The following is a 24,476-nucleotide window of genomic DNA, read 5'->3' on the forward strand; positions in this document are numbered from 1 at the left end:
TGAAAGCAGACGTATATTTATATATATATATAATATCTTTACACCATAAACACATTGAAATACATACATCAGAATATCTCAGGTCCATTAGATGCGTTTCGTACTCGACACACTTTGATACAGTCATAATATTTGCACAGGCATATATTCATATTAACAAAAAATAGAAAGTGTAATAATATATCTTTGTGTGTCAAACACAGTTCTTCAAACAGTTCAAGCATCGTGGATCTTTATGAGTATTTACAGTTTTTGTAGAGAAAATGAGCTGCAGCGAGTCTCTGACCGCGCTTTAACACGTCGTCCCGCCGTCTCATTGGTCCGTGGAGCTGTCCGTCACAGCCCGTCCTGCGTAACGTTGGCTGGTGTTTGTGTCGGTGGACGAAGACGTTGAGATCGTTAAATCCACTCAGTGTTTTTTTTTTCTGCACGTCAGCGTGGAGTTTGGAAGTTCTGGATGTTTCCGACATTTTAAGAAATTATTGATTAGCTTAGCTTAGCACAAAGACTGGAAGCAGAGGGAAACTGTTAGCCTCCGTCTATCTCCGCCCATCATTACCTCCAACTCGGAGACACATGATGTTTATTGTTCAGGAACAGAAATATAAACCGAGACACTGTTAGCAGCAGTTAGCGATGAGGCTTATTGTTGACGTCATCACTATTAAACTGAATCCTGAATTTTTAACCCCATAAAAACCTTTTAACCATTAACCCTTTTAACCCCTGAGCAAACTGGCTTTCAAATAGGTGCAGAGGACAGCAACTTAAGAAATAAATAAATAAATGACCCAAACATTTATGTGAAAATTAGCAATTAGAAAACGGATTGTAAAAAAATAGAAATTATCAGAAAAAAAGGAAATTTATCTGAAAAAAAAAGGAAATTTATCTGAAAAAATAAGATTTACCTGAATATCAATAGAAAAAAAGAGGCAATTTATCTGAAAAATTGCAGGATAAATTGAAGGTAAAAAAAAGGGGAAATTACCTTAAAAAAAAAAAAACATTTTGATTTCTTGCAGTTTGTGGACTTTTCTTGCCAGAAAGAAATCAAACTAACTTGTTTCAAAGGTTGAAATACTTGTGAACGGCGTCTGAATGCAGCACTGAGACGCTGGTGTGGATCCAGATTTCAAAGGGTTAATGATGACGACAGTGAAGTATTTTAATCAGTCGTGTTTGTGTTGATCGGTTATTGATTGACGGGTTGTGATGTATTTCCTGCTGCTCGTGCTTCACTCGGAGATTAAAATGTCGGACTGTCCCTTTAACTCACAGACTCTTATTTTGGCGGTTAGCTGGGTGCTGAACAGATGAACTGTTGATGACATCATCACCATCTCACAACGTTGGTGGAGTTAGCGGCGATGACATCGTCAGGTGATGACGGCGATGTGACGAGCCGACGTCTCGGCGAAGGAGAGCACCATATGATGTCGCCGTTACCATCAGCACAGGAAGTGACGCGGATCTGAGTCTGAGCGCTTTGAGGTCAACGATGAGGTCATGGGTGAGGTCATCAGGCATCGATGCGGAAGGACAGCAGCTTCTCGGAGTGCAAGTTGTTGAGCGTCCGCAGATCAGGCAGCTTCAGCAGCAGCTTGGTGAAGCGCGGCGAGTCCAGGTTGTGATGGTCGTCGCCGGGGGCGACGGCTGGCCTGCTGACCAGCGAGCGCAGCGCTCTGATCAGGTTCTCCTGCAGCTGCTCCACCGACGCCACGTTCTCGATACCGGACCGGTCTGAGGAGCAGGAGAAGAAGAAAAAGAGGAAGATGGTATCAAAATAAAGTTCAGCCTCTTTTCTGCCAGATAAAGTTTATGAAGACGTCACCTTTAACACTTCCTGTTCAAGACGTGTTCACTGGCAGCAGGAAAGCAGTCTATCCCCAATATTTAACGAGTTTACGCATGTTTGAAAAACCTGCACACGCCGTATCAAAGAAAAAAAGCAGCCGTGAATGTCCACACATCAAAGATTGTTTAAAAATCCAATGATAATTTCTATTTTATCAGTTTTTGGCTCATAAATGAGGTCATTTCTGATGATTTTTAAAGAAAACGTCCTCCAAATCAGCAGTCCCGGGTCCAGGCGACATTTTTTTACAGAAAACAACAGAAGAAAATGACAGAAGGAAAGCATGTATTCTTCAAAAACTTCCCAAAAAAATTTGAGGAAAAAAAAGAACACAATAAAATGTTAAAGAAAACAAAAAAGCCAAAACTGATAAAGAAAAAAAGACCAGCTGTCCTATAACAGGTACACTGAATGATTGACATGTGATGTCATTGTTATTGTTTACAAAGAGCTGCTGACACGTATGTCACATGTCACACTAGAGCCCCACGCTGTTGTGTTAAACCTCTTTAGTTTCCGTGGTGCCGGCATGCTGTCTAAAATCACACTCTGTGGACACATGACGCTGCCTCTGATTGGTTCTGTTAAGACGTCAGAGAAACCGTCTGTGGAGGAAAGGGTTAACGAGACTGACCTGCAGACACCAGCACGACGGCGGTGAACAGCCCCAGCTCCTGCGCGCTCAGCTCCAGTGCAGCCAGTTTGTAGCTGAAGTCGAACATGGCGCCCAGCAGCTCGTTCATCCCCATCGCCCGCAGATCCGCCAGGCTGTAGGTGGCGCCGGAGAGGAAGGTCACCGTCTGCTCCTTCACGTTGAACAGTGACGCAAAGCGCACCATCAGCACCTGGAGAGAGAGGAGCCGGAAAACTGTTTGAGCCTCACAGACTGACGGAGGATCGTAGCGACGCTCTGCCCGCCATGTGACTCTCCCCCCGCCGTACCTCGAAGGTGCCGGCCTTGAGCAGGGTGACCTGGTCGTTCTGGGTCAGAGCGCTGAATCCTGGGATGTGTTTGGCGAACTCCACCACCTCTCTGACGGCGGGGGTGAAGGACAGAGAGAAGTCCTCCCAGATCTCCTGGGGGGTCTTTGAGGGGTCGGCGTGAGGCTGCATGTTCATGGGACACGCCTGGAGACGGACGACAGCTCGGGTTACATTTATCTGATCAGTCATTTAACCCTCGATCGAACGTGTTTCTGCGTCCGTCCTGAGCTTCATTCATTAACTGGCTGCAGCTTACGACAAAAAATCAAATCAGGTCACAACTCTGAACAACCGGTTCATTAAAAAGGTCCTTTAACCCTTTGAAAGCCTGATTTCTGTCAAAAACATGGGAAGAAGGCAATGTGCAACAAAAGAAACATCCCAAAAATAAGCAGGAAATGAATAAATATGTACCTGAAAATAAGTTTAAAAAAGAAAACCAACAAAACCAACCAAAAAAAAAACAACAAAGTAAAAAAAAGGAAAACAACCACACATTTTTTGCACCGCAGTTAACGTAGCATGATGACATCATAATAACTGAACAACGTGATGATGTCATAACGACTGAACACCGTGATGATGTCATAATGAGTGAACATGGTGACATCATAACGAGTAAATTTGGTGACATCGTAAAGACTTTTATTTTAAATCGATTTAAACGGAGACGCGTGAACAGCGCCCTCCTGCGTCTCTGATTGGTTCTTACCAGCACGATGCCCGTGCGGTTCTTGATTGGACAGTTCTGCCCCTGGGTCACATGATCGCTGAGCTCGGCTCCTCCAATCACATTGCTGTTGTGCAGGCTCCGCCTCCCGTTGCTATGGCGATGGTGGTGCATGGTGTTTCGGCTGTTGTCTGGCGGTGGGTAGTGCCCCGTCCCCAGGTTGTTGTTGTGGTGGTGATAGATGGTGTTGAGGCCGTTGGCGTGGTAACCGTTGGGGCAGCGGTTTGGTCCCCAGGGCTCCGCCTCTCCGCTGTGTTGGTGGGCGTGGTTATTCTGCGGCTGCTGAGGTGGCACACAGGGATTGGCCAGCTTGTCATGGGCGTACAGGAAGGTCTCACGGTGAGCGCGAGCGATGGCGCTGATGGTGGAGTCTACCCCGGGGCTGGGGGGAGGGGAGGAGGAGGACGGGGGGCTGTGACACGGGGGAGGAGGAGTAGGAGGGGAGGAGGCCGGAGCAGGAGCTGAGGGGGAGGAGGGAGCGAGGGGCAGGGCGGGGGGCGGGGCTGGGGGCGATGGTGACCCCTGGGCAGGGAGAGGAGGAGGAGGAGGAGGAGGAGGAGGAGGAGGAGGAGGAGAGGCTGGCGAGCTGGAATTCGTTCTGCAGCTGGTCGTTCACCATGTTGTTCATGGCGCTCTGCATCTCTGCCAACATCCGCTGTTTCTCACGCTTCGGGATCCGACCGAAACGGACCGCTGTGAGGAGGAAGAGGAGGAGGAAGAGGAGGAGATGTTAGATGACAGCGTATATGAACACAGTTTGTGCAGCTTCATGTTCCTGCGGTCAGAGCAGGCGGGTTTACATTAACCCTCAAACTGTGCAAAATGAAATTGCGAATACAAAATACGTCTAAAGGAAACACAGAAAAGTTTTTACGTTCACATAAGTCGGTATTTCAGGCGATTCGAAAAAGCCATATCTCACAAAACTGCCATGGAAACACTTTTTTGGCTTTTATAGCTCATAAGATGCGGCGGGTGGCGGTGATGTGACCTTAATGATGCCAACCGCCATTAAATCCAAAGAAGAAAAAGTAAAACAAAGTCACATGACGTGAAAACATGACTCTGTGTGAGGACGGAGGAAGAGACCGAGATCGTAAGAGACGAAGAAATTACAGCGACATTAGATCAGCTTTATTGAGCGGCTGCAATAGAAATAAAGCTGCTAATGTTTTGGACATCCGTCGCCATGGTTACTGGGATGTTATCGCATGATATCTCTCAGTGGAAACACAGTCAGCTCCACATTGTGTTTTATCCACATTTACTAAACATCAGTGAGGTTTTGTGCAGAGCTGTAATGGAAACCCGCCCAGAGAGACAGACAGAGACAGGTGGACAGACGGAGACAGGTGGACAGACGGAGACAGGTGGACAGACGGAGACAGGTGGACAGGTGTTTAGCTGACCGTCGCGGCTCATGCCCACAGACAGACACTTCTTGAAGCGACACTGCTGACAGCGGTTCCTGTTGATCCTCATGATGCTGCAGGTCTCGTTCTTCACGCACTTCTTATACTGGATGTTCTGCTGGATGCTGCGGCGGAAAAAACCCTGCAGACACACAGACGGACGGACAGTGAGACATCTGCAGATGCTGCTCTTTGGAGACAGGATGCTAACTACGGTGGCTGACATGGAAATTTTTTGTCAACATTTTATTTAACTTTTTTTTTTTTAAACATTAAAACTTTTTTCTCTAATGTTTGACTCCACCCATTTTTGTCTTGGAATATTATGACTTTTTTGTCTCAAAATATAACAATTTTTTTGACAATTTTTTTTTTTTTAATTCACAACTTTTTTCTTCGGACATGTTTATCTTAACTTGACTTTAAGAAATATTAAGACTTTTCTTGCAGCATTACATTTTTTTCCTAAAATGCTCGCCTGGACTTTTGTTTCCTAAAATATTCTGCCTGTTTTTCCGTGACGTGAACACATGAATGTGTTTCTGTCAGTGTTCGGTTTGTCCGCTCTGGGCTCCTGTAGAAACATGGCGATGTGGGCGAGGAGCTGCTGATGTGTGGATATAAACGATATAAACGGCTCTTTCTGAGGTGACGAAAACACAAACACCGATCGTCAGCTCATTATAAACTAGTGATGAGGCGACGTGATGCACAGTTAGTCAGTAAGAGAGTGTGTGTGTGTGTGTGTGTGTGTGTGTGTGCGTGTGTGAGAGAGAGAGAGAGAGTGTGTGATGAAGGTCTCACCTTGCAGCCTTCACAGGCGTGAACTCCGTAGTGGAAACCTGAAGCCACGTCACCACAAACTTTACACAGCAGCACCATGCCGTTCAGCTCTGCAACACACACACACACACACACACACACACACACACACACACACACACACACACACACACACACACACACACACACACACACACACACACACACACACACACACACACACTGTTAGCTGCACAGTGAAGGAGAAACAAAGAAAGAAGCTGCCAAACTATTAAACATGAGAAAGAGTCACTTTGATTTAATGCAGATTTTTACTGCAGATTTAATGTTATCTTTCCTGATATATATATATATATATATATATATATATATATATATATATATATATAATCACTATCACTATTTTCGGGTAAGTGTTTTTGCTAAGATTTGGGCCATGTCTCAATAAGTCGTTTGTCTTCTCTCTGTGTTTTTGACAGAAATCAAATCAATCTGCTCAGGTTTCAAAGGGTTAAAGATGTTAAAAGTCAGCTGTTGTTGTTATTGTTCATTAGTGCAGATGCTGATTTATTATTTTTAGGACAAATGATCAGAGAATAATTTATTATTCCTAAAGATGAGTGTATAACGGAGGGCCTGATGGATTCACATTCTCCTCTCTTCTAACAGTCACTGGTTTTATCAGGGTCTTACTGGTCAGACTGGCCACAGACTTGCTGGGCGACGCCCTCTGAGAGCCGCCGCCGTCATCTCGGCCTCGAGGTGAACCTCCTGCTGATGAGGAGCCGTCTTCTCCTGCAGAGCCCGAGCTGCTGCTGCCGGAGGAGGAGGAGGAGGAGGAGGAGGAGGAGGGGAATCCGGGCTGGGAGTTTGAGTTCTCGCTGTACATGGAGACCGGACTGGTCCGAGCCGGAGAGCCTCCAGAGGAACCCACGTAGGAGATCACACCTCCTGCAGAGACACCAGAGGAGACGGGGACAGGCAGAGGACAGACGGGGACAGACGGAGGTCAGTGAGTCCATCTACTGATGATGTTTCAGTCCAAAGTGTCATAAAGAGACAAACTCAGCAACAAGTTATCACAACAATACCAAGACCAATTAATAACAACAATAATAATAATAATAATAATAATAATAAATAGTTATAAATAGGTAAAATGATTTATTTAAATGTACCATAACAAACAATATTTAATTTAGAATAATATAAATGAAATATTAATGAGATATAATAACTCCATTAATTATAAATAATATTTTGAAGATTGTTAAAAGCACATTTGTGGTGTGGGGTGATAGAAATATTCAGTGACATAAACACGGTGTTTACCTCACAGTCATTTATCTGAGGCGGCCTGCCACGACTAAAACATCTGCCCCACCCCCCCCATGTCCCTCCAAAAGTCAGCTTGTTGTGAACTTTTACTACTGAACCCCCCTCCTCACTCCACCCATCTGTTACCATGGTTACAGCAAACAACACACATCAAGCTGGTCTCAGAGCGGCTGCTCTGTTTACTGTCAACATTTTTATAATAAAAATAATAAGAACAGCCAGCAGAAATGATAACTGATACAGTGTATACAGTGTTATAAATCCGCAGTATTAATCAGTGAAATAATGATAATTAATACTGTGAGTGTGACGCTGTTAGAGCTCCGCCGCTCTGCACATCAGGACTGTGATTGGTCCACAGAAACACAAAAACCAAGCAGGGCGCTGCTGTCTCCGCCGAAAGCAGACAGAGACCGAGTGTCCTCGGAGCGTCCTGCAGCTCTGACACACAGCTGTGGACAGACGGCTGACTGTGAGACAGAGACAGCGCTGAACTGTGTCCTACACAGAGAGCTGCTGTCTGCACGGGACGCGACCATCAGCCGAGGACACATGACGGTTTTCTGGTCTCTGAGTGGATCTGTGGACGCTATGGACATCAGGCAGCAGAGAGTCTCTCTGAGTGATGTCGGGGACGTCGGGTGCACAGGTGTGACAGGTGACAGAGAGGCGCGAACGTGACACACAAACACGCTGCTGTCAGCAGAGAGCTCACACTCTGCTGCTCCTCCTCCTGCTCCTCCTCCTGCACCTCCTCCTGCTCCTCCTCCTGCTCTCTGTGTGTTCCCACGTGTCAGCGCCGCACGTGACACATGTTGTGTAGGACAGGTGTAAACACAGGCGTAGATGTCCGATTATCACTTTGAGGGTTTCAGTAATTCACGTGATATTTTATTCATTTTGTTGAGCAGCTTCACTGCTGAGGACTGAGCAGTTTCCTGTGTGTGTGTGTGTGTGTGTGTGTGTGTGTGTCCGTGCACAAAGACACAGAAAAAACAAACATAAATGTGTGTGTGTGTGTGTGTTTGTTTATGTATATATATATATATATATATATATATATATACATAGCTATATCTATCTATCTATCTTCTTCTCTCTCTCTCTCTCTCTCTCTCTCTCTCTCTCTCTCTATATATATATATATATATATATATATGATGACATCAGCCTTTATTGTCTCCATTGGAGAAATTTGTCTCGAACATTTGAGGGAACACAGGCGTCATATAGAGTGAGTGTGTGTGTGTGTGTGTGTGTATCTGTGAAAATTAGGAGCAAAAACAAAAGCGTTGAGCTGCAGTGTGTTTTACTATTACCACTCACTCACTCACTTATTAACTCACTCACTCATTAACTTATTAACTCACTCACTTATTAACTCACTAACTCAGTGAGTAAGTTATTAATCACTCACTTATTAACTCACTAACTCAGTGAGTAAGTTAGAGAGTTAATAAGTTAATGAGTGAGTTAATAAGTGAGTGAGTAAGTCAGTGAGTTAATAAGTTAATGGTTGAGTTATTAACTCACTCACTCACTTATTAACTCAATTGTTAACTTATTAACTCAATCGTTAACTTATTAACTCACTCACTCATCTTGGGTTGTTGAACAGCAGCTCATGAGGTCACTGTGTCAGGTGTCACCATGGTAACGGAGCGTGTTCTGGCCACGCCCATAGCCCCGCCCCCTGACAGGAGCTCCACCTGCATCTGCCCCCCCCCTCACCTCCTCCTCTCACCCCCTCCTCTCTCCTGGTGGGCCTCCTTGTTTTGGTGTTTCTGCAGGTTTTGCTGCTTGTTGTTCACACGTGTTTCAGTCAGTCAGACGTGTTTCAGTCAGTCAGACGTGTTTCAGTCAGTCAGACGTGTTTCAGTCAGACGTGTTTCAGTCAGTCAGACGTGTTTCAGTCAGACGTGTTTCAGTCAGACGTGTTTCAGTCAGTCAGACGTGTTTCAGTCAGTCAGACGTGTTTCAGTCAGTCAGACGTGTTCTCGGTCAGACGTGTGAATTTCTCTCCTGCTCTCACATTTAAACGTTGTGTGTTTGAGTTTCATGAATCTGATTCAGCTCTGTCCCTCTCTCTCCCCTCTCCTCCTCCTCCTCCTCCTCTCTCCTCCTCTCTCCTCCCTCATGTGGACTCTGGAGGAGGCTCGTGTGTTGTCAGTAGTCACGCCTCTTAGCCACGTGTGTTCTCTCTCTCTCACACACACACACACACTCACTCACACACACACTGCTGCTCTCACGTTCCCTCCATTCATGTCAGCACACTGGTGTACTTGTGAGAACCGTCGTTGATGCATCTATAAACAGTTTAAACACACAGATCCGTTTAAAAACTAACAAAATTCATCCATCTAAAAAAAACCTTTAACTCATAGTAAAAAGTCTTTCATCAATTTTTTTCAAAAGTCTTAAAAATGCTACGGTGTGGATTTTTTAAGCCTCTGTGCAGCTGTGGCCTTACATATTTTACCAAAACTTTTCCAGGACTTTTTCAGGACTTTTCCAAGACTTTTCCAGGACTTGAGGAAAATGTTAAAGACCAAACATTCTCTGAAATGATCACTGATTCTCCTTCTCGGCTCTTTTTCATCACATTATTTAAAAAAATAATGAACTCAGAGCAGGATTAGAGCTGAATATTTAAATATAATTTAGGGACTGTTTGTTATTTATGAGGGGGGAGGGGGGCGTGTCAAATCATTTTTTAATCACTTGGGTGGACTGATGTTTTGATTTTGGCTTAAGGGGAGGAGCAGACAGCTTTAAATGTTTTTGTAGTTATTTTACCATTTTTAAAGAAAACATGCCTTCCAAACCTGCCGGCCAGTAGGTGTGAAAGGCATGTTTTTGTTTTTTAAATTTGGGCCATTTTTTTCATTTAGGTGAGCTTTAAGGAAAAAAAATGTGATTTTTTCCCTCCTTAATTTTGTTAAAAAAAAGGCTCCAATCTGCTTGCAGAGTTGCAGATTTCACCAATTTCTTTTTAAGGAAACAAAAAAATGTGATATTTTTTTCAAAAAACCTTCCTTTGCTGAATGTTTTCTTTTAAAATGCCCTCCAGACCTGAGATAAATGACCCCATTTACATGCCAGAAACTTAAAATAAGTGTTATCATTAGAATTTCAAATTTCCGACAGTCCTTGAACATATCACGTGTTATGATAAAGGTTTGTAAAACAAAATTCAGGACTTTGCTAAAACTTTCAGGGTATATTTAGTTTTATGAAACTTTTCTAGGCCTGGAAATTGGTAATCAGCGCGGAAGGCATGTTAATCGAAAAGCAAAACAACATTGCAAAAATTGTTGGTCTAATTTAGTTTTTCTTTCTTTAAAATTACCCCCCCCCCCAAAAAAAAGAACAAAAAAAAGCTAAAATTTTCTTCAGTCATTTTGATGTTTTTTTGTTGTTGTTGTTTTTAACTTTACAAATCGACAAAAAATGAAAAACTAAACTAAAAACAAAACCGTGAGATTTTGGTGACCCGTGGGTCATATTATGGTATGTTTCCTCTAAAGAATTATATTCTTTTCTTTAAAAAATTTGAAAGTTAATAATTAAAGTTGTTTGCCCCTCCTCTACACCAAATCAGAGTCCCTCCCCAGTGCCTCAAAAGTTTTTGGCATGCCTCCCCCTTTTTGCACCTCCACCTCCTCTCTGAAAAATAACAAACACTCTCTTACAGTCCCTTTATGTCATATATACATACATACATATATATATACATACATACATATATATATATATATATATATACATACATACATATATATATACATACATACATATATATATGTATATACGCAAAATGAAACGGTGTGTCCGTCCAGCGTGTTTTGGATATTGTGAGCTTTATAATTTATCAGATGTGTTTTTCTAATTGATAGTAATCGATATGTGACTGATCAGATTATTGATCTGTCGCTCTCCGAGCTGAGACAAAAACACACGAGCACCGGAGGAGGAGCGTTACGTAATGAGCTCAGCCTACCGACAGCCAATCAGAGCGCGCCGAGCTCCGTGAAAACAAAGCGCACATGGCCCGGTGAGCCGTCCATGTGCACCGATACACACACACACACACACACACACACACACGCACACACCAAGCGACCCACCGACCGACTGCTGTCATCGTGACCCAGTTCCGCGAAACTCCACGGGAATCACGGTGCCGGTCCCCGTGATGACACGCGGACATGTGCGCGAGCCGGTCAGCTGGAGACCGGCCGCATCGTCTCTGTCTGTGCGTTAGAGTGCAGCCGGTAACGGGGGAGTTAATCAGGGCAGAGAGGCCGCCCCGGGACCCGCGTGAGGCGCACAACAGAACATGAAACACCGTCAATGAATGCATGAATATAACGGGTTAAAGCGCGCGCACGGAGGAGAAAAACACATTAACGTCATCATTTGAAATCAGCTGGTTCATGTTTCACAGATTGTGACCGGAAACAACGAAAGAGAACAGTTTAATTCACCGGGTGTTTTCAGTCTCTGCTGCCAGAGGTGGTGTGACCGGGGATCTTTATTTTGGGAGGCCTGCGGGTTCAGAGTGCATGTTTCCTTTAAAAATCAAAATCACCAAAAACTATAATGAAAAAGACAATTCTCATCAAAGATTAAAAAAAAGAAAAAGTAAAATAAAGAAAGAAATATTGCCAAAATTTCACTTTTTCATCACAAATTTTATATTTAATTTTTTTCAAAGAAACATCAAAGGAAAAAAAATGAAGGTAAAAATGTCTGTAATTTTTTTTTAAAAGGAAATAAATATTTTCAATTTTTTTTAAATGAAGCCACAAAAAATCAGCAATTTTTTTAGAAGATGAAAATGGAGGGCATCTTTTAAAAATAAATAAATAAATAAACTGGGTACTTTATTCCCCCGCAGAGGGCCGGGCTAAGCCCCCAGTGCCCTCCAATCCTAGAAACGGTCCTGCGGCTGATTTTTGCGCACTGTGCGCCGCGCAACAACTACAGCTTCCCTGTTGGCGGCTAATCAGACAGCAACAGACACATCATCCGTTCATTCATTCTTTAATTATTTCGTGCACTGAGTCCTTTAATGTCCCTCAGCCTCACATGTTGACCTCAGTCCAGCCGCTCACAGTCCTGCAGACGCGGACGCGTTTTGCGCGCGGCGCGCCGCTCCCACCTGCAGCCTCTCAAACTGCGACATAAAATCCGACATTTTGACCAAAAACGAAGAATAAAACGTGAAAGCTGAAGGTGACAGACTTCCGGTGAGCCCCTCATCAGTCTACACACACACACACACACACACACACACACACACACTTCGGCTTCACCTCAGAAACTCAAACACACACACACGCAGCGCGCGCTCCAGACCTGCCATCACTGCGCTTCGGTTTTAGGGAGGAAGGTGTACGCGTTGTTTACCTGTGTTGTTGTTGTTGTTGTTGTTGTTATTGTTGTTGTTGTTGTTGTTTGTGTCCATGGCAGTCGTCGTCATCCTGAGCTCCAACCGAGTCATGCACGAGAGCGTTTTTCAAAAAACTCCTCTGAGCGCATCACGAAGAAGAAAAGCTGATAAACCAGCAGAAGAAGAAGAAGAAGAAGAGGAAGAAGAAGAAGAAGAAGAAGAGTTGCGCTCCATTCACCTGTTGGTCCACCTGAACACCTCCGCTGTCCGTCCGCCGCACGAGGAGCCCGCTGTCATTTGCTGCACGCGCTCCTCTCGCTCTCTCCTGTATTTTTTTTTTTTTCAAACGGGGCGCGCGCGCAGCAAGCTCTGCTGCTGTAGGATGACGTGACTGTGCGGGGGCCGCCGTGGCCGCACGCGGCAGAAAACGGGACCATGTGACCGCGGGGAGAGCCTCGTGCCCCAGTGACACAGTTTCCCGCCCCTCCTCGCTCTCCTGGAGCAGGGACGTGTTTAAAGCTCCGAGCACGTGGAGATGCAGCCCGCTGCGTTCAGACAGAGGAGGCTGCTGGGAAATGTAGTCGCATTTGAATTTAAATATATATTACTGAATACATTTCACACATGTACATTAGATATTTTCAATATACACGTTGAATTCGTAGATTCAATTATTAAAAAATAATCCAATTGCACAATAAATGAAATGTTGGGAAATACACACCAAAAATGAACATTTTAAAAAGATTAGAAAGAAGATAATAGACAATAATATTATAATTTTTCACAATTAATAGTGAGACTACTTTTTGGTAAATAAAGCCTAATTTACACCCGTGGACGGTATTGCCTCTCAGATGTGATAAAGCACAAGAGCTCATGATTTCTGAAGCTCAAAGCGTCTCTGAGGTTTGCTGAACTCAGAGCTGTTGTCCTCTCATGGACACTTTTTTGTGCCATCTAGTGGCAACAAAGGCACAACACACTAGAACATGTAAAAACAAGATGAAGTCAGTCTGTCTGTCTGTTTATCCATCCATTATACCAGTCTTACTGACAGTAACAAGCTGTGATGCTGTAAATTAAGAAGTACTTGTTAATCATTGTTTTATTACAATATTTCACACAGATCAATCAGCTGAGAAGGACGGACTGTTTCTGGCTAAAAGATCAGAGCAGGAAAAATCAATACAAATGAAACCAAGCAAATCACAAGGTTTTTAGATTTGTTTCTGTAATTGTTGAAGTGTGTGTTAGCATGATATGAGGAAAGGACCACAGACTTTATTGACACCAACAGAGCAGACCAAAGATGGTGTCATTCAGTGGAGTTGCTTGCTTGGTGCCGTCGCCAAAAAGTTTCTAACTTCCAGGGTTACCTCTGCGGTAGATCCCAGTCAGCTCAGACTGCACACTGTGATGATGTCATAGATGTCAAATCTCTTTTCTCAGCTCAAGGAAAGTCTGACAAAAATCAAACCTCCGTGGATCAAAAACAGAGTCATAGTCGACCATATTTAACTAATGTCTGCTAAACTCAAAATACTGTCTGAGTTTAAAACTGTTAGTTGAGGGAAGTCCTGGAAAACTCTGGAAAATGTTGTATTAAAGTGTGTAGGGTTGGTGGTGTGATGTTTTCATGGCCATACACACTGATTTCCACTTTCATTTTCTTCAAACATCGATTAATTCTGATTGATAACTAAACGATTTCTGAAACATGAATTCAAAAGGATGTCCACGTCGGTTGTGATTTATTTGGTCTTTTATTGGGATGTGTGTCGTCAACATGTTGGCTGTAACTTTTCTCTCAGTGTGAACAGGAGCTGTTTGGTTTTCACATCAGCTTTATTAAACAGTTTACAGGACGACACAAACAGATCAAAACAAGTAAAGCTGCAGACAGAGAGATCAGTAGAAATATTTCTCTAACATGCACATACATGTAGGTGAATATATAAATATATATGACGAGTCAATGACCGACTACATACAACGTCTATATTCAGGTCAGGAGTTACGTAGATTGCAAACAAACACAGTGCAACAGAATAAATACTGTAATAGAGTGTAATAGATTACATCTATGGAGCTGATGCTTTTTGTACTTCCCAGATGAGTCTAAGTTAGGAGACCAGGAGACCAAGACAAGCTGGAGTCAAAACACTCTTGACATAGTGATAAGTCCAATTCGAGGCAGCGCACCCACAAAACTGGGACAACTCCAAGAAAAATCATTTTTGAGACCAAGACCAGACTTGAGTACTACAGCCCCAATGTGCTCAAAGTCCTGGGTCTTTGGACACGTGTTCAGCTGTCACACACTTGTGTTCGTGTGCCGTATCTCTTCAGATTTGTCAGCCTCTCTCTCATCAGACACTGAAGGATCCTATTTGATTTACCAGCTTCTCCACGTTCTGGCTCACATCACTGAAGTACTGCTGAATCTCACACTTCTGGCTGCCGTACCTGTGATCATAATACGCCTCAAAGTGTTCGTCGTAGGTGCAGTAATCACCCATGGAAAACCGTTCGGAATCTTCATTCACCAGCCAATGAACAATAACGACGGGGAAAAGGAGACCTGGAGCACGAGGGGCCCTGTTGCTAAAGGTATCCATGTAGCAGTTTCCCCGGATCATCTCCCGGTGCTTTTGGAACAGTGAGTCCAGGTCTCTCTGGTAAAGTGAGATGAGTCTTTCCACAGGGTCACACGTTTCAGTTCCTCCAAGTCTCACCAGGTGAATCAGCATCTGGATGTGGAAGACTGCCCCGTTCACCCAGGCCTTCAGAGCCGGAGTTGACATGTGTCCGTCCCTAACCATGGAGTTCTTCAGCTTTGTGAGGGCGGCGCTCAGCTGGCACTCGATCCGTCCAATGTTGCTCCTCAGTTGGTCGTCGTCGTTAATGTGCATCATGCATCTTTTCAGGCACTCGTCGATCTGATCCCAGACCTCAGACGCCTTCTCCTCAGCAAACACAGATCGCAGAACATCCTTTGTGCTCTCCTCAGGTGAACACATGGAAATTATGTCAATGAAGACAGCGACTGCCAGCGCCCCGAGGCCCGCCAGTTTAGGAGCTGATTCTAAGTTAGCCAGCTTATCAGCCAGGTTCTTGATCCAGTCTTTAACGTAGTCACCCACCTGGATTTTCCTCGTCTCATAGTGTTGCCTCAGGTGATCTGAAGACTCCAAACTGGCGAACATCTTGATGCTTTTGTTGACTGTCAGGTCTGGACCCTTGGAAATTTGCTTCACAAAACAGTCCAGGTCTTGCCTCTTGGCCTCAATCCGCTCTTCACTGGTCATGTTACCCATCGTCTTGTTTTCAGGGTCAGTTCAAAGATGGAAGTTGTAATTTTCAGTGTTGGACTGCAACACATAAAGAAACACACAGTTAACATTTTCATCTCATTTATATCAAAATATTGTGTCTACAATCATTGACGCTTACGATTTCTCTTCAGGTGGCATTTATAGAGCTGTAGTCACATAGATACTCTTTACAAAGCCATATTGGATATCGGTTCTTTTTTTTGGGCTCTTTAAAAACCAGAAACACAAAAGTATGAAATAGATTTTTCCCCATAATCATTCATCTTTTTGTTGCACTTATTTCTGTATTTTTAAAAATTATACGACATAGACATCTCAGGTTGTTTTAAGGAAGCGGGGGAGAGGAGGGTAAGACAAAAGGTTAACTTTACTTCTGGAGTATCAGTACCCGCAAAATTTGTAAAACATGGGCAAATGTGGTTGAGATGCGACTATGTATATCTAAGACAGTATTATTCTCTGTACTAAACAAAATAAAACTTTGATCACAAAAAAAAAAGAAAAAGAAATGGATTTAACAGTGAGTTTATCTGATGCTGCTAACATTAGCACTTCCAGTAAACTAGCTTTCTACCTATGGATACAGTTTTATACTCCTGTGTTTAATACGGATTCACTCGTGAAGATGATGACTTGTCACCTGGGACCTGTTAGCTTTAGCCTCAGTCTGTTAGCATGACATCAAGACCTTGGACCTGCTAGCTTTAGCCTCAGGCAGTTAGCATATTTTTATCTATTTAATCGTATTTAGAAGGGACTATTTAAAATTTAAACAATAAATGTCACTACTGATGCATGATATCATGACCTGGGGCCTGTTAGGTTTAGCCTCAGTCTATTAGCTTTAGCCTCAGTCTGATTTAGGCTATTTGTAATTTAATATCTTAATGGTCTGCTAGTTACTTCTTTGACTTACTCAAAGGCTCTAAATTATTTTTCCATGGCTGCAGACAGGCTTCAGGCTTTAGATAAATTTTAATATTGCAGAATTCAATAAACTTCCTTCGCTAAATACTGTATTTCTATTTACTGTAAAAACACATGCCAGTACAGTTCCAGTTTTTACCTCTGCTCAGAGATTTGTCCGGGCGTGATCTCGGCTCCAGTCTCTGTCTGATAAAGATTTTGTCTTAAGTCAAACTGATGTTTGAAAGTGAAAGTAAAATCAGAACAGACTGATGGCGCCCCCTGCTGCTCAGCTGCACCACAGCACCCTTTAACATATCGACAAGGTCATCAGGAAATATCTGCAGACTAATATCTGCTAAACTCAAAATACTGTCTGAATTTTAAACTGTAAGTTGAGGACAGTCCTGGAAAACTCTGGAAAATAACCAACCAGTATCTGAAACATGACTTCAAAAGGACGTTAATTCTAGTTGTGATTTATTTGGTCTTTTATTGGGATGTGTGTCGTCAACATGTTGGCTGTAACTTTTCTCTCAGTGTGAACACAAGCTGTTTGGTTTTTACATCAGCTTTATTAAACAGTTTACAGGACGACACAAACAGATCAAAACAAGAAAAGCTGCAGACAGAGAGGTCAATAGAAATATTTCTTGAACATGCACATACATGTAGATGAATATATATATATATATATATATATATATATATATATATATATATATATATATATATATATGAAGCAACAATGACCAACTACATGTAACATCTTTATTAAAGTCAAGAGTTCTGTAGATTGTAAACAAACACAGTGCAAGAGCATTAGCACTGTAATAGAGTGCAATAGATTCCATTTATGGAGCTGATGCTTTTATCTAAAGGGACTTACAATAAGTACATTCAACCATTTAGATACAATCTAGTAATTGCAAGAATCATGTGAGTACATCAAGTTCGCCAATGTGCTGTACTGCTATGTTCAGAGACAATAAGAGACAGAGCTGAGTCAGATTTAAAGCAGTTTGTACGCATCATTTTACTCTGACTCGTCTCCGTCATGCAGGTGTTTTTCAGTTCGGATTGGACTCGTCACATCTGGTGAGTGTTTTGAGTCTTGTGTTAGTCTTATGGGTGTTTTGCCTCACTTTACTTGTCATGTCAAACACATGCAAGACCCAGACAAGTCAAAACACTACTAAATGTGGGACACCAAGACAATTACAAGTCAAAACAAGAGATAAAGAAAACAAAGTCAAAGCTCAATCTGAACACCTTGGGAATTGTTGTAAGGGTACATCGAGTCAAAACAATGATGAAAAAAAACTGAGTTAACGATACAAGTCTGATTCAATAGATCCACAATACAGAGACAATTCCCAGGCTAGAGACTCACAAGACAAGTTTGGGTCAAACCGCCTACAAGATCAGGGACCATCAAGGATAGGATGAGTCATAACGTAAGCATCCATAATACCCAGACTAGACTGAGTCAAAAATCCCAGAAGACTGAGACAAGTTGGGGTCATGAGGCCAAGACAAGTCAAAATCAAAACAACCACAAGGTCAAGAGGAGTTTGAGTAAAAAGACAAGCAAAACAACTCTGAGTCTATATATCTGAACTCCTAGACTAGTTCGAGTCAGTTAGCCAAAAGATCAAGACAGGGTGGAGAAGGAACACCCTTGAGATCATGACTAGTCCAGTCCAACCACAAACCAATTTGAATCAGGGAAACCAAGACAAGTCTGAATCAACAGACGCATGATGCCAAGAAGAGTCCTAGCTCAAAGACTAACATGACAAGTTTGAGTCAAAACACCCACAAGGTCAAGAGTTTGAGTGAAAAGACAGTTAAGGATTTGACAACTCTGAGTCTAAATATTTGTACTTCCCAGATGAGTCTCAGTTAAGACGCCAGGAGACCAAGACAAGCTGGAGTCAAAACGCTCTTGACATGGTGATAAGCCCAAATCGAGGCAACGCCCCCACAAAACTGGGACAACTCCAAGAAAAATCATTTTCGACACCAAGACCAGACTTGAGTACTACAGCCCTGATAAATCTGCCTCTGTGCTCAAAGTCCTGGTTTTGGACCACATGTTCAGCTGTCACACACTTGTGTTCGTGTGCTGTATCTCTTCAGATTTATCGTTGTCTCTTTCATCAGACACTGAAGGATCCTATCTGATTTACCAGCTTCTCCAGGTTCTGGCTCACATCACTGAAGTACTGCTGAATCTCACACTTCTGGCTGCCGTACCTGTGATCATAATACGCCTCAAAGTGTTCGTCGTAGGTGCAATAAGCACCCATGGAAAACCGTTCGGAATCTTCATTCACCAGCCAATGAACGGCCGGGAAACGGCGACCTAGAGCACGAGGGGCCCTGTTGCTAAAGGCATCCAGGTAGCAGTTTCCCCGGATCATCTCCCGGTGCTTTTGGAAGAGTGAGTCCAGGTCTCTCTGGTAAAGTGAGATGAGTCTTTCCACAGGGTCACACGTTTCAGTTCCTCCAAGTCTCACCAGGTGAATCAGCATCTGGACGTGGAAGACTGCCCCGTTCACCCAGGCCTTCAGAGCCGGAGTTGACATGTGTCCGTCCCTAACCATGGAGTTCTTCAGCTTTGTGAGGGCGGCGCTCAGCTGGCATTCGATCCGTCCAATGTTGCTCCTCAGTTGGTCGTCGTCGTTAATGTGCATCATGCATCTTTTCAGGCACTCGTCGATCTGATCCCAGACCTCAGACGCCTTCTCCTCAGCAAACACAGATCGCAGAACATCCTTTGTGCTCTCCTCAGGTGAACACATGGAAATTACGTCAATGAAGACAGCGACTGCCAGCGCCCCGAGGCCCGCCAGTTTAAGAGCTGATTTAATGTCAGCCAGCTTATCAGCCAGGTTCTTGATCCAGTCTTTAACGTAGTCACCCACCTGGATTTTCCTCGTCTCATAGTGTTGCCTCAGGTGATCTGAAGACTCCAAACTGGTGAACATCTTGATGCTTTTGTTGACTGTCAGGTCTGGACCCTTGGGAATTTGCTTCACAAAACGGTCCAGGTCTTGCCTCTTGGCCTCAATCTGCTCTTCACTGGACATGTTACCCATCGTTTTGTTTTCAAGATCAGATCAAAGATGGAGGTTGTAATTTGAGTATATACTGCAACACAAAGAGAAACACACAGTGAACATTTTCATCTCGTTTATATCAAAATATTGTGTCTACATTCATTGAAGCTTTGGATTTCTCTTCATGTTGAGGTGACATTTATAGAGCTGTAGTCACATAGATATTCTGTACAAAAACCATTTGGATATAGAGTTTTTTTTAGGCTCTTTAAAACAAGAAACACAAAAGCATGATAAAGGTTTTTTTTTCGTAAACATTTATCTTTTTGTTGTACTTATTTCTGTATTTTATTGTGTTGTTTTGTTTTGTTTTGTAAATTATATGACTTAGACATCACAGGTCATTCTAAGACAGCTGGGGAGGGGAGGGTTAAATCTTATCAAGGCTTAAAGTTACACATATTTGAGGGAGGAGCCTCTTTAAATTACAGGCTATCTGTGAGTCGCCGCTACAGCTGTCCAGATGGAGTTGCTTTGGATTCAAGACTTTAAGATGGTAGTCCAAAAAACCAATGGGTGATGGTAGCTGCGTCCACTATTTGTGCAGTCTACGGTGAAATCAAGTAATCTGAGTAATGGAGGTCATGTGATTGTGTGATGCTTCTGTTTTTCCAACCTCCAGTAAAACACATTCAGGTGGTCGGCCACTTAGTTGGTCCCCGTTGTCGGTAATGTCCTGCAGGCCTCTCCACACTCATGCAGGGTCATTGACTGTCTTCAAAGTTTTCAGGGTAGCTCCTCTTAGCTCCTCTGATCTCCTTTTGTCAGTGTCAGTTCTAACCTTGTTTTACATGAGTCTGTCACCATTTCTGTAGGCCTCCTCCTTGACCTGACAAAGCCGAGTTTAACAGTAAACTGCGTTTATTTACTGTAGGTGCAAAAAGTTTTAGTAAGCACACACGTGCTCACAAAAGCAGCCCTGTGACTCCAGCCGTGCCTCATTGTGTGGATTTTGGCAGTTGAAGGCTGAGGTTTGTTCTGGTAAAGTCCACAAGAACAAGACACAGGAGGTCTAGATCTTTGTGAGGTTACCTGGTCAGCAGGTGTGTTAATGCCTCACTGACACAGGTCAGATGTAAACATCAATCAGGTTTTACTTAAGGCATCCGTTCACTTCTTCTTTAATGTGTCATCCATGAAAGGTTGTGTCTTTTTTATAACAGACAAATAACCAAATAACCAGACAAAAGGCCTGTAAAGCAGAAACCTAGAAGACCAAGAAAAGTCTGAGTTAAAACACTCTAGAAAAAGACAAGTCTAGTCTGAGCCAAAACACCCAAAAAACAATCAGAATCAATTAAGTCGGAGTCACCAGACCACCAGACCTATGATACCAAAATGAACTCTAGTTAAAAGAAACAAAACAATCTTGAGATTATAAGTTCAATTCAACCACAAAACAACCAGAATCAAAGAAACAAATAGACCCATGACACTGAGACAAGTCCATGTTCAAAGTCCCACAAGATCAAGTTGAGTTTGAGTGAAAAAAAAGAACAAGACTAAGATGACTGTGAATCTAAACATCCCCAATACCCGAAGGAGACAAATCAAAGTCAGAACACCCTTGAGAACATATTAAGTCCTACTGAAGTCAAAACACCCACAAAATAGCCAGAATCATAGCAACCAAGACAAATCTGTCTAACCAGACCAATGATACTGAGACAAGTACTGGTTCAAAGACCCACAAGACAAGTCGAAGTCAAAACAGCCACGAGATCAAGATGAGTTTGAGTGAAAAGACGATTAAGGATGAGAGGGCTGAACATCCCCAATACTAAAACTACTTCGAGTCAAAACACCCAGGAGAACAAGACAAGTCAGAGTTTAAAAGAAAAACTCATCAGGCTGTGAAGTCCAAGTCAAATCACCCATGATACAGAGTCAAGTCCAATCCCAGGCAGGACACACACAAGGCATTAGATATTAAAGGATCCTATTTGATCGGCCAGTCTCTGCAGGTTTTGACCAATGTCACTGAAGTACTGCTGAATCTCACGCCTCTGGCTGCCATACCTGTGATAATAATACGCCTCAAAGTATTTGTCATAGCTGGTGAAATAATCCAGGACATACCACTTTGAATCTTCATCCACAAAATATCTATTATTACGGGCCATGAAGTAAGGACTCTCTCTCAAACTACACTTTGCTTGGATCATCTCCCGATGCCTTTGGAACAGTGTGTCCAGGTCGTTTTGGTAAGCCCAGAGGAGTCCTTCCACAGGGTCGCAATTTTGAATCCCTCCAAGTCTCACCAGGTGAATCAGCATCTGGACGTGGAAGGCTGATCCGTTCACCCAGGCCTTCAGAGCCGCAGTTGACATGTGTCCATCCCTAACCATGAAGTTATTTAACTCTGTGAGGGCGGCGCTCAGCTGGCATTCAATGCACTTGATGTTGTCCTTTAGCTTGTCTCTGTCCTTAATGTGCATCATGCATCTCTGTAGAGAATTGTCGATATGGCCCCAGACCTCAGACGCCTCCTCGTCAGCAAACACACATTGCAACGACCCCTTCATGTTCTCTTCAGGCGGACTGGAGGAAACAGTGTCGATAAGAAAGGCGACGGCCAACGCTCCGAGGCCCGCCAGTTCAGGAGCTGATGTCAAGTCTCCCAGTTTCTCTGCCAGGTTCTTGATCCAGCCTGCAGCCCGTCTACCCGTCTTCTTTATCCTCTTCTTCAAGTGTTGCCTCAGATTGTCTGAAGACTCGAGGCTGCAGAAGATCACAATGCTCTCATGGACTCGCAGATCTGGACCCCTGGCGAGGCGCATCACAAAATGCTTCAGTAACGCCTCCTCGAGTGCCCTCATGTGCTCCTCATTTATTGTTGCATTCCCACACACATTACCCATCTTCTTGCCTCAGGATCAAATTCAAGATGGAGGTTGTAGTTTTGTGTTACACTGCAACACAGAAAATAACACACAGTGAAGTTTTTCATCATAATCTTTGAACATCGTCTCTACTTTAATCGAAGCGTTGTTTTCCTCCTCATGTTGATGCTGTGTTCATGGAGTTTATACAGTCTATGGATACAACAAATAGGCAACAACATCATGGTACAATGCACTCTGGGACACGCCTCTCCAAGGGAAAAAGGACAATGGACTAGTCCAAAAGGAAGTGAAACAAACCCTACAGAGAGAAGCTGAAGAAGGAAGCAAAGGAGAGATACTTTGAAAAGGTTGAAGGAATTAAACAGCCTCAATGCGTATAAACACAAGGAGTGGTCAGGCAAATAGAAGTTGCCAAATGTCACTTTTCCAGATGTGTTATAAAATCTTGTTTGTGGAGTTCAGCGAATACGTTAAACGATAAATCTCTGGAGGCCCACCCTCAGTTTACAGGATGAGTGTAGGACCTGCAGATTTTCAACACATCCAACCAAAAACACACCCAACCAAAAACATCCAACCAAAAACACATACATTCAACCACACACATCCAACCAAAACATCCAACTACATACAACCAACCAATAACACATCCAAACAACAACACCTCCAACCAACAACACATCCAACCAATAACACATCCAACCAAAAACACATCCAACCAATAACACATCCAACCAAAAACACATCAACCAAAAACACATCCAACCAAATCCATCCAACCAAGCACACCCATCCAAAACATCCAACCAAAAACACATTCAACCACAACATCCAACTACATGCATCCAACCAACCAAAAACACATCCAACAAATAGCACATCCAACCAACAACTCATTTCGGGGTTCTCTGTTACAATCAGCTTCTTGTTTTAAATCAAGCAACATTAGAATCAATATAACTGATCTCTTATTTGAATAAATCAAACACGATGGCTGGAGGTCTGAGCTGATCTTAAAAAATGTATATTAAAATATTACATATACTTTGAAGACATGTTTATCTCACTTTTTGGTTTCTTCAAGTTTTAAAAGACAATTTAATCATTTAATTATAAACATCCAAATTCAAACCGTTATTCGTATGACTCATTGAAAACTGAGATAGTGATAGTGAATTTAGTTTTACCTTAGCTCAGAGAGATGTGTCCAGATGTGGTCTCAGCTGCAGTTCCTGTGTGATGGGATGAAGGCAGTGACGCTGCAGTCTGTGAGAGCAGATCTGGTTTCTGTGTGATCTGCTCCACCCTGACCGTTAAAGGGACAAACACAGACATGCATCAACCATCGCTGTCCAATAACGCTGGCTGAAATCCTACTGAGGACATCGACTGAAGTAATGTTTCTGCTTCTTTCTCCTCCTCAATCTCAGAGGAGGCCTGTTTTCAAGGACTGTCAGAAATGTGACTCCAACTATTTTAATTTCTTATTTAACTGTTTCTGGCTAAATGGGGTCATTTTGGTGTTTTTTTTTAAAAATTCTTTTATCTTTTTTAAAAGAAGGGGATTTTTTTCAAAAAATGTTTTTGGGTGATTTATTTTCTTTGTTATTATTATTATTATTATTATTTCTCTCTAACAATTTTAACTTTTTCCCACCTACTGTAAAGGTGATTTTTCATTGAATTTTTGCAGATATATATATATATATCTTTCTTTTTTCTGTTTTAAAAAAAATGGCTATTTTTGTGTTTGTTTAA

General features: G+C 42.9%; 4 protein-coding genes across 4 annotated transcripts; all 4 read right to left on the minus strand.

Moving 5' to 3' along the window:
* Nucleotides 1–12,991, minus strand: nr1d1 (nuclear receptor subfamily 1, group d, member 1). The gene is given in 9 exon segments (XM_088069459.1): nucleotides 1–1,743; nucleotides 2,493–2,703; nucleotides 2,801–2,986; nucleotides 3,555–4,071; nucleotides 4,073–4,265; nucleotides 4,982–5,126; nucleotides 5,789–5,877; nucleotides 6,461–6,718; nucleotides 12,521–12,991. Coding segments are annotated over 9 exon segments (1,914 nt in total). The 5' UTR covers nucleotides 12,615–12,991; the 3' UTR covers nucleotides 1–1,522.
* A 699-nt stretch (nucleotides 12,992–13,690) lies between these two features.
* LOC148186540 (uncharacterized) lies at nucleotides 13,691–19,789 on the minus strand. The gene is made up of 2 exons (XM_088069462.1): nucleotides 19,678–19,789; nucleotides 13,691–15,877 (listed from the first exon to the last, which is right to left on the minus strand). Exon 2 carries the CDS (start codon nucleotides 15,821–15,823, stop codon nucleotides 14,876–14,878), a length of 948 nt encoding a protein of 315 aa, XP_087925588.1. The 5' UTR covers nucleotides 15,824–15,877; nucleotides 19,678–19,789; the 3' UTR covers nucleotides 13,691–14,875.
* LOC148186541 (uncharacterized) lies at nucleotides 17,448–23,974 on the minus strand. The gene is made up of 2 exons (XM_088069463.1): nucleotides 23,906–23,974; nucleotides 17,448–19,903 (listed from the first exon to the last, which is right to left on the minus strand). Exon 2 carries the CDS (start codon nucleotides 19,849–19,851, stop codon nucleotides 18,910–18,912), a length of 942 nt encoding a protein of 313 aa, XP_087925589.1. The 5' UTR covers nucleotides 19,852–19,903; nucleotides 23,906–23,974; the 3' UTR covers nucleotides 17,448–18,909.
* On the minus strand, nucleotides 20,217–23,996 carry LOC148186542 (uncharacterized). Its single transcript, XM_088069464.1, has 2 exons — nucleotides 23,906–23,996; nucleotides 20,217–22,784 (listed from the first exon to the last, which is right to left on the minus strand). Exon 2 carries the CDS (start codon nucleotides 22,731–22,733, stop codon nucleotides 21,795–21,797), a length of 939 nt encoding a protein of 312 aa, XP_087925590.1. The 5' UTR covers nucleotides 22,734–22,784; nucleotides 23,906–23,996; the 3' UTR covers nucleotides 20,217–21,794.
* Nucleotides 23,997–24,476: the final 480 nt, after the last annotated feature.

The sequence above is a fragment of the Plectropomus leopardus genome, chromosome 18 (assembly GCF_026936395.1).
Source record: "Plectropomus leopardus strain MGB_pleo_1.0 chromosome 18, ASM2693639v1, whole genome shotgun sequence".
In the NCBI taxonomy this organism is placed as follows: domain Eukaryota; kingdom Metazoa; phylum Chordata; class Actinopteri; order Perciformes; family Serranidae; genus Plectropomus; species Plectropomus leopardus.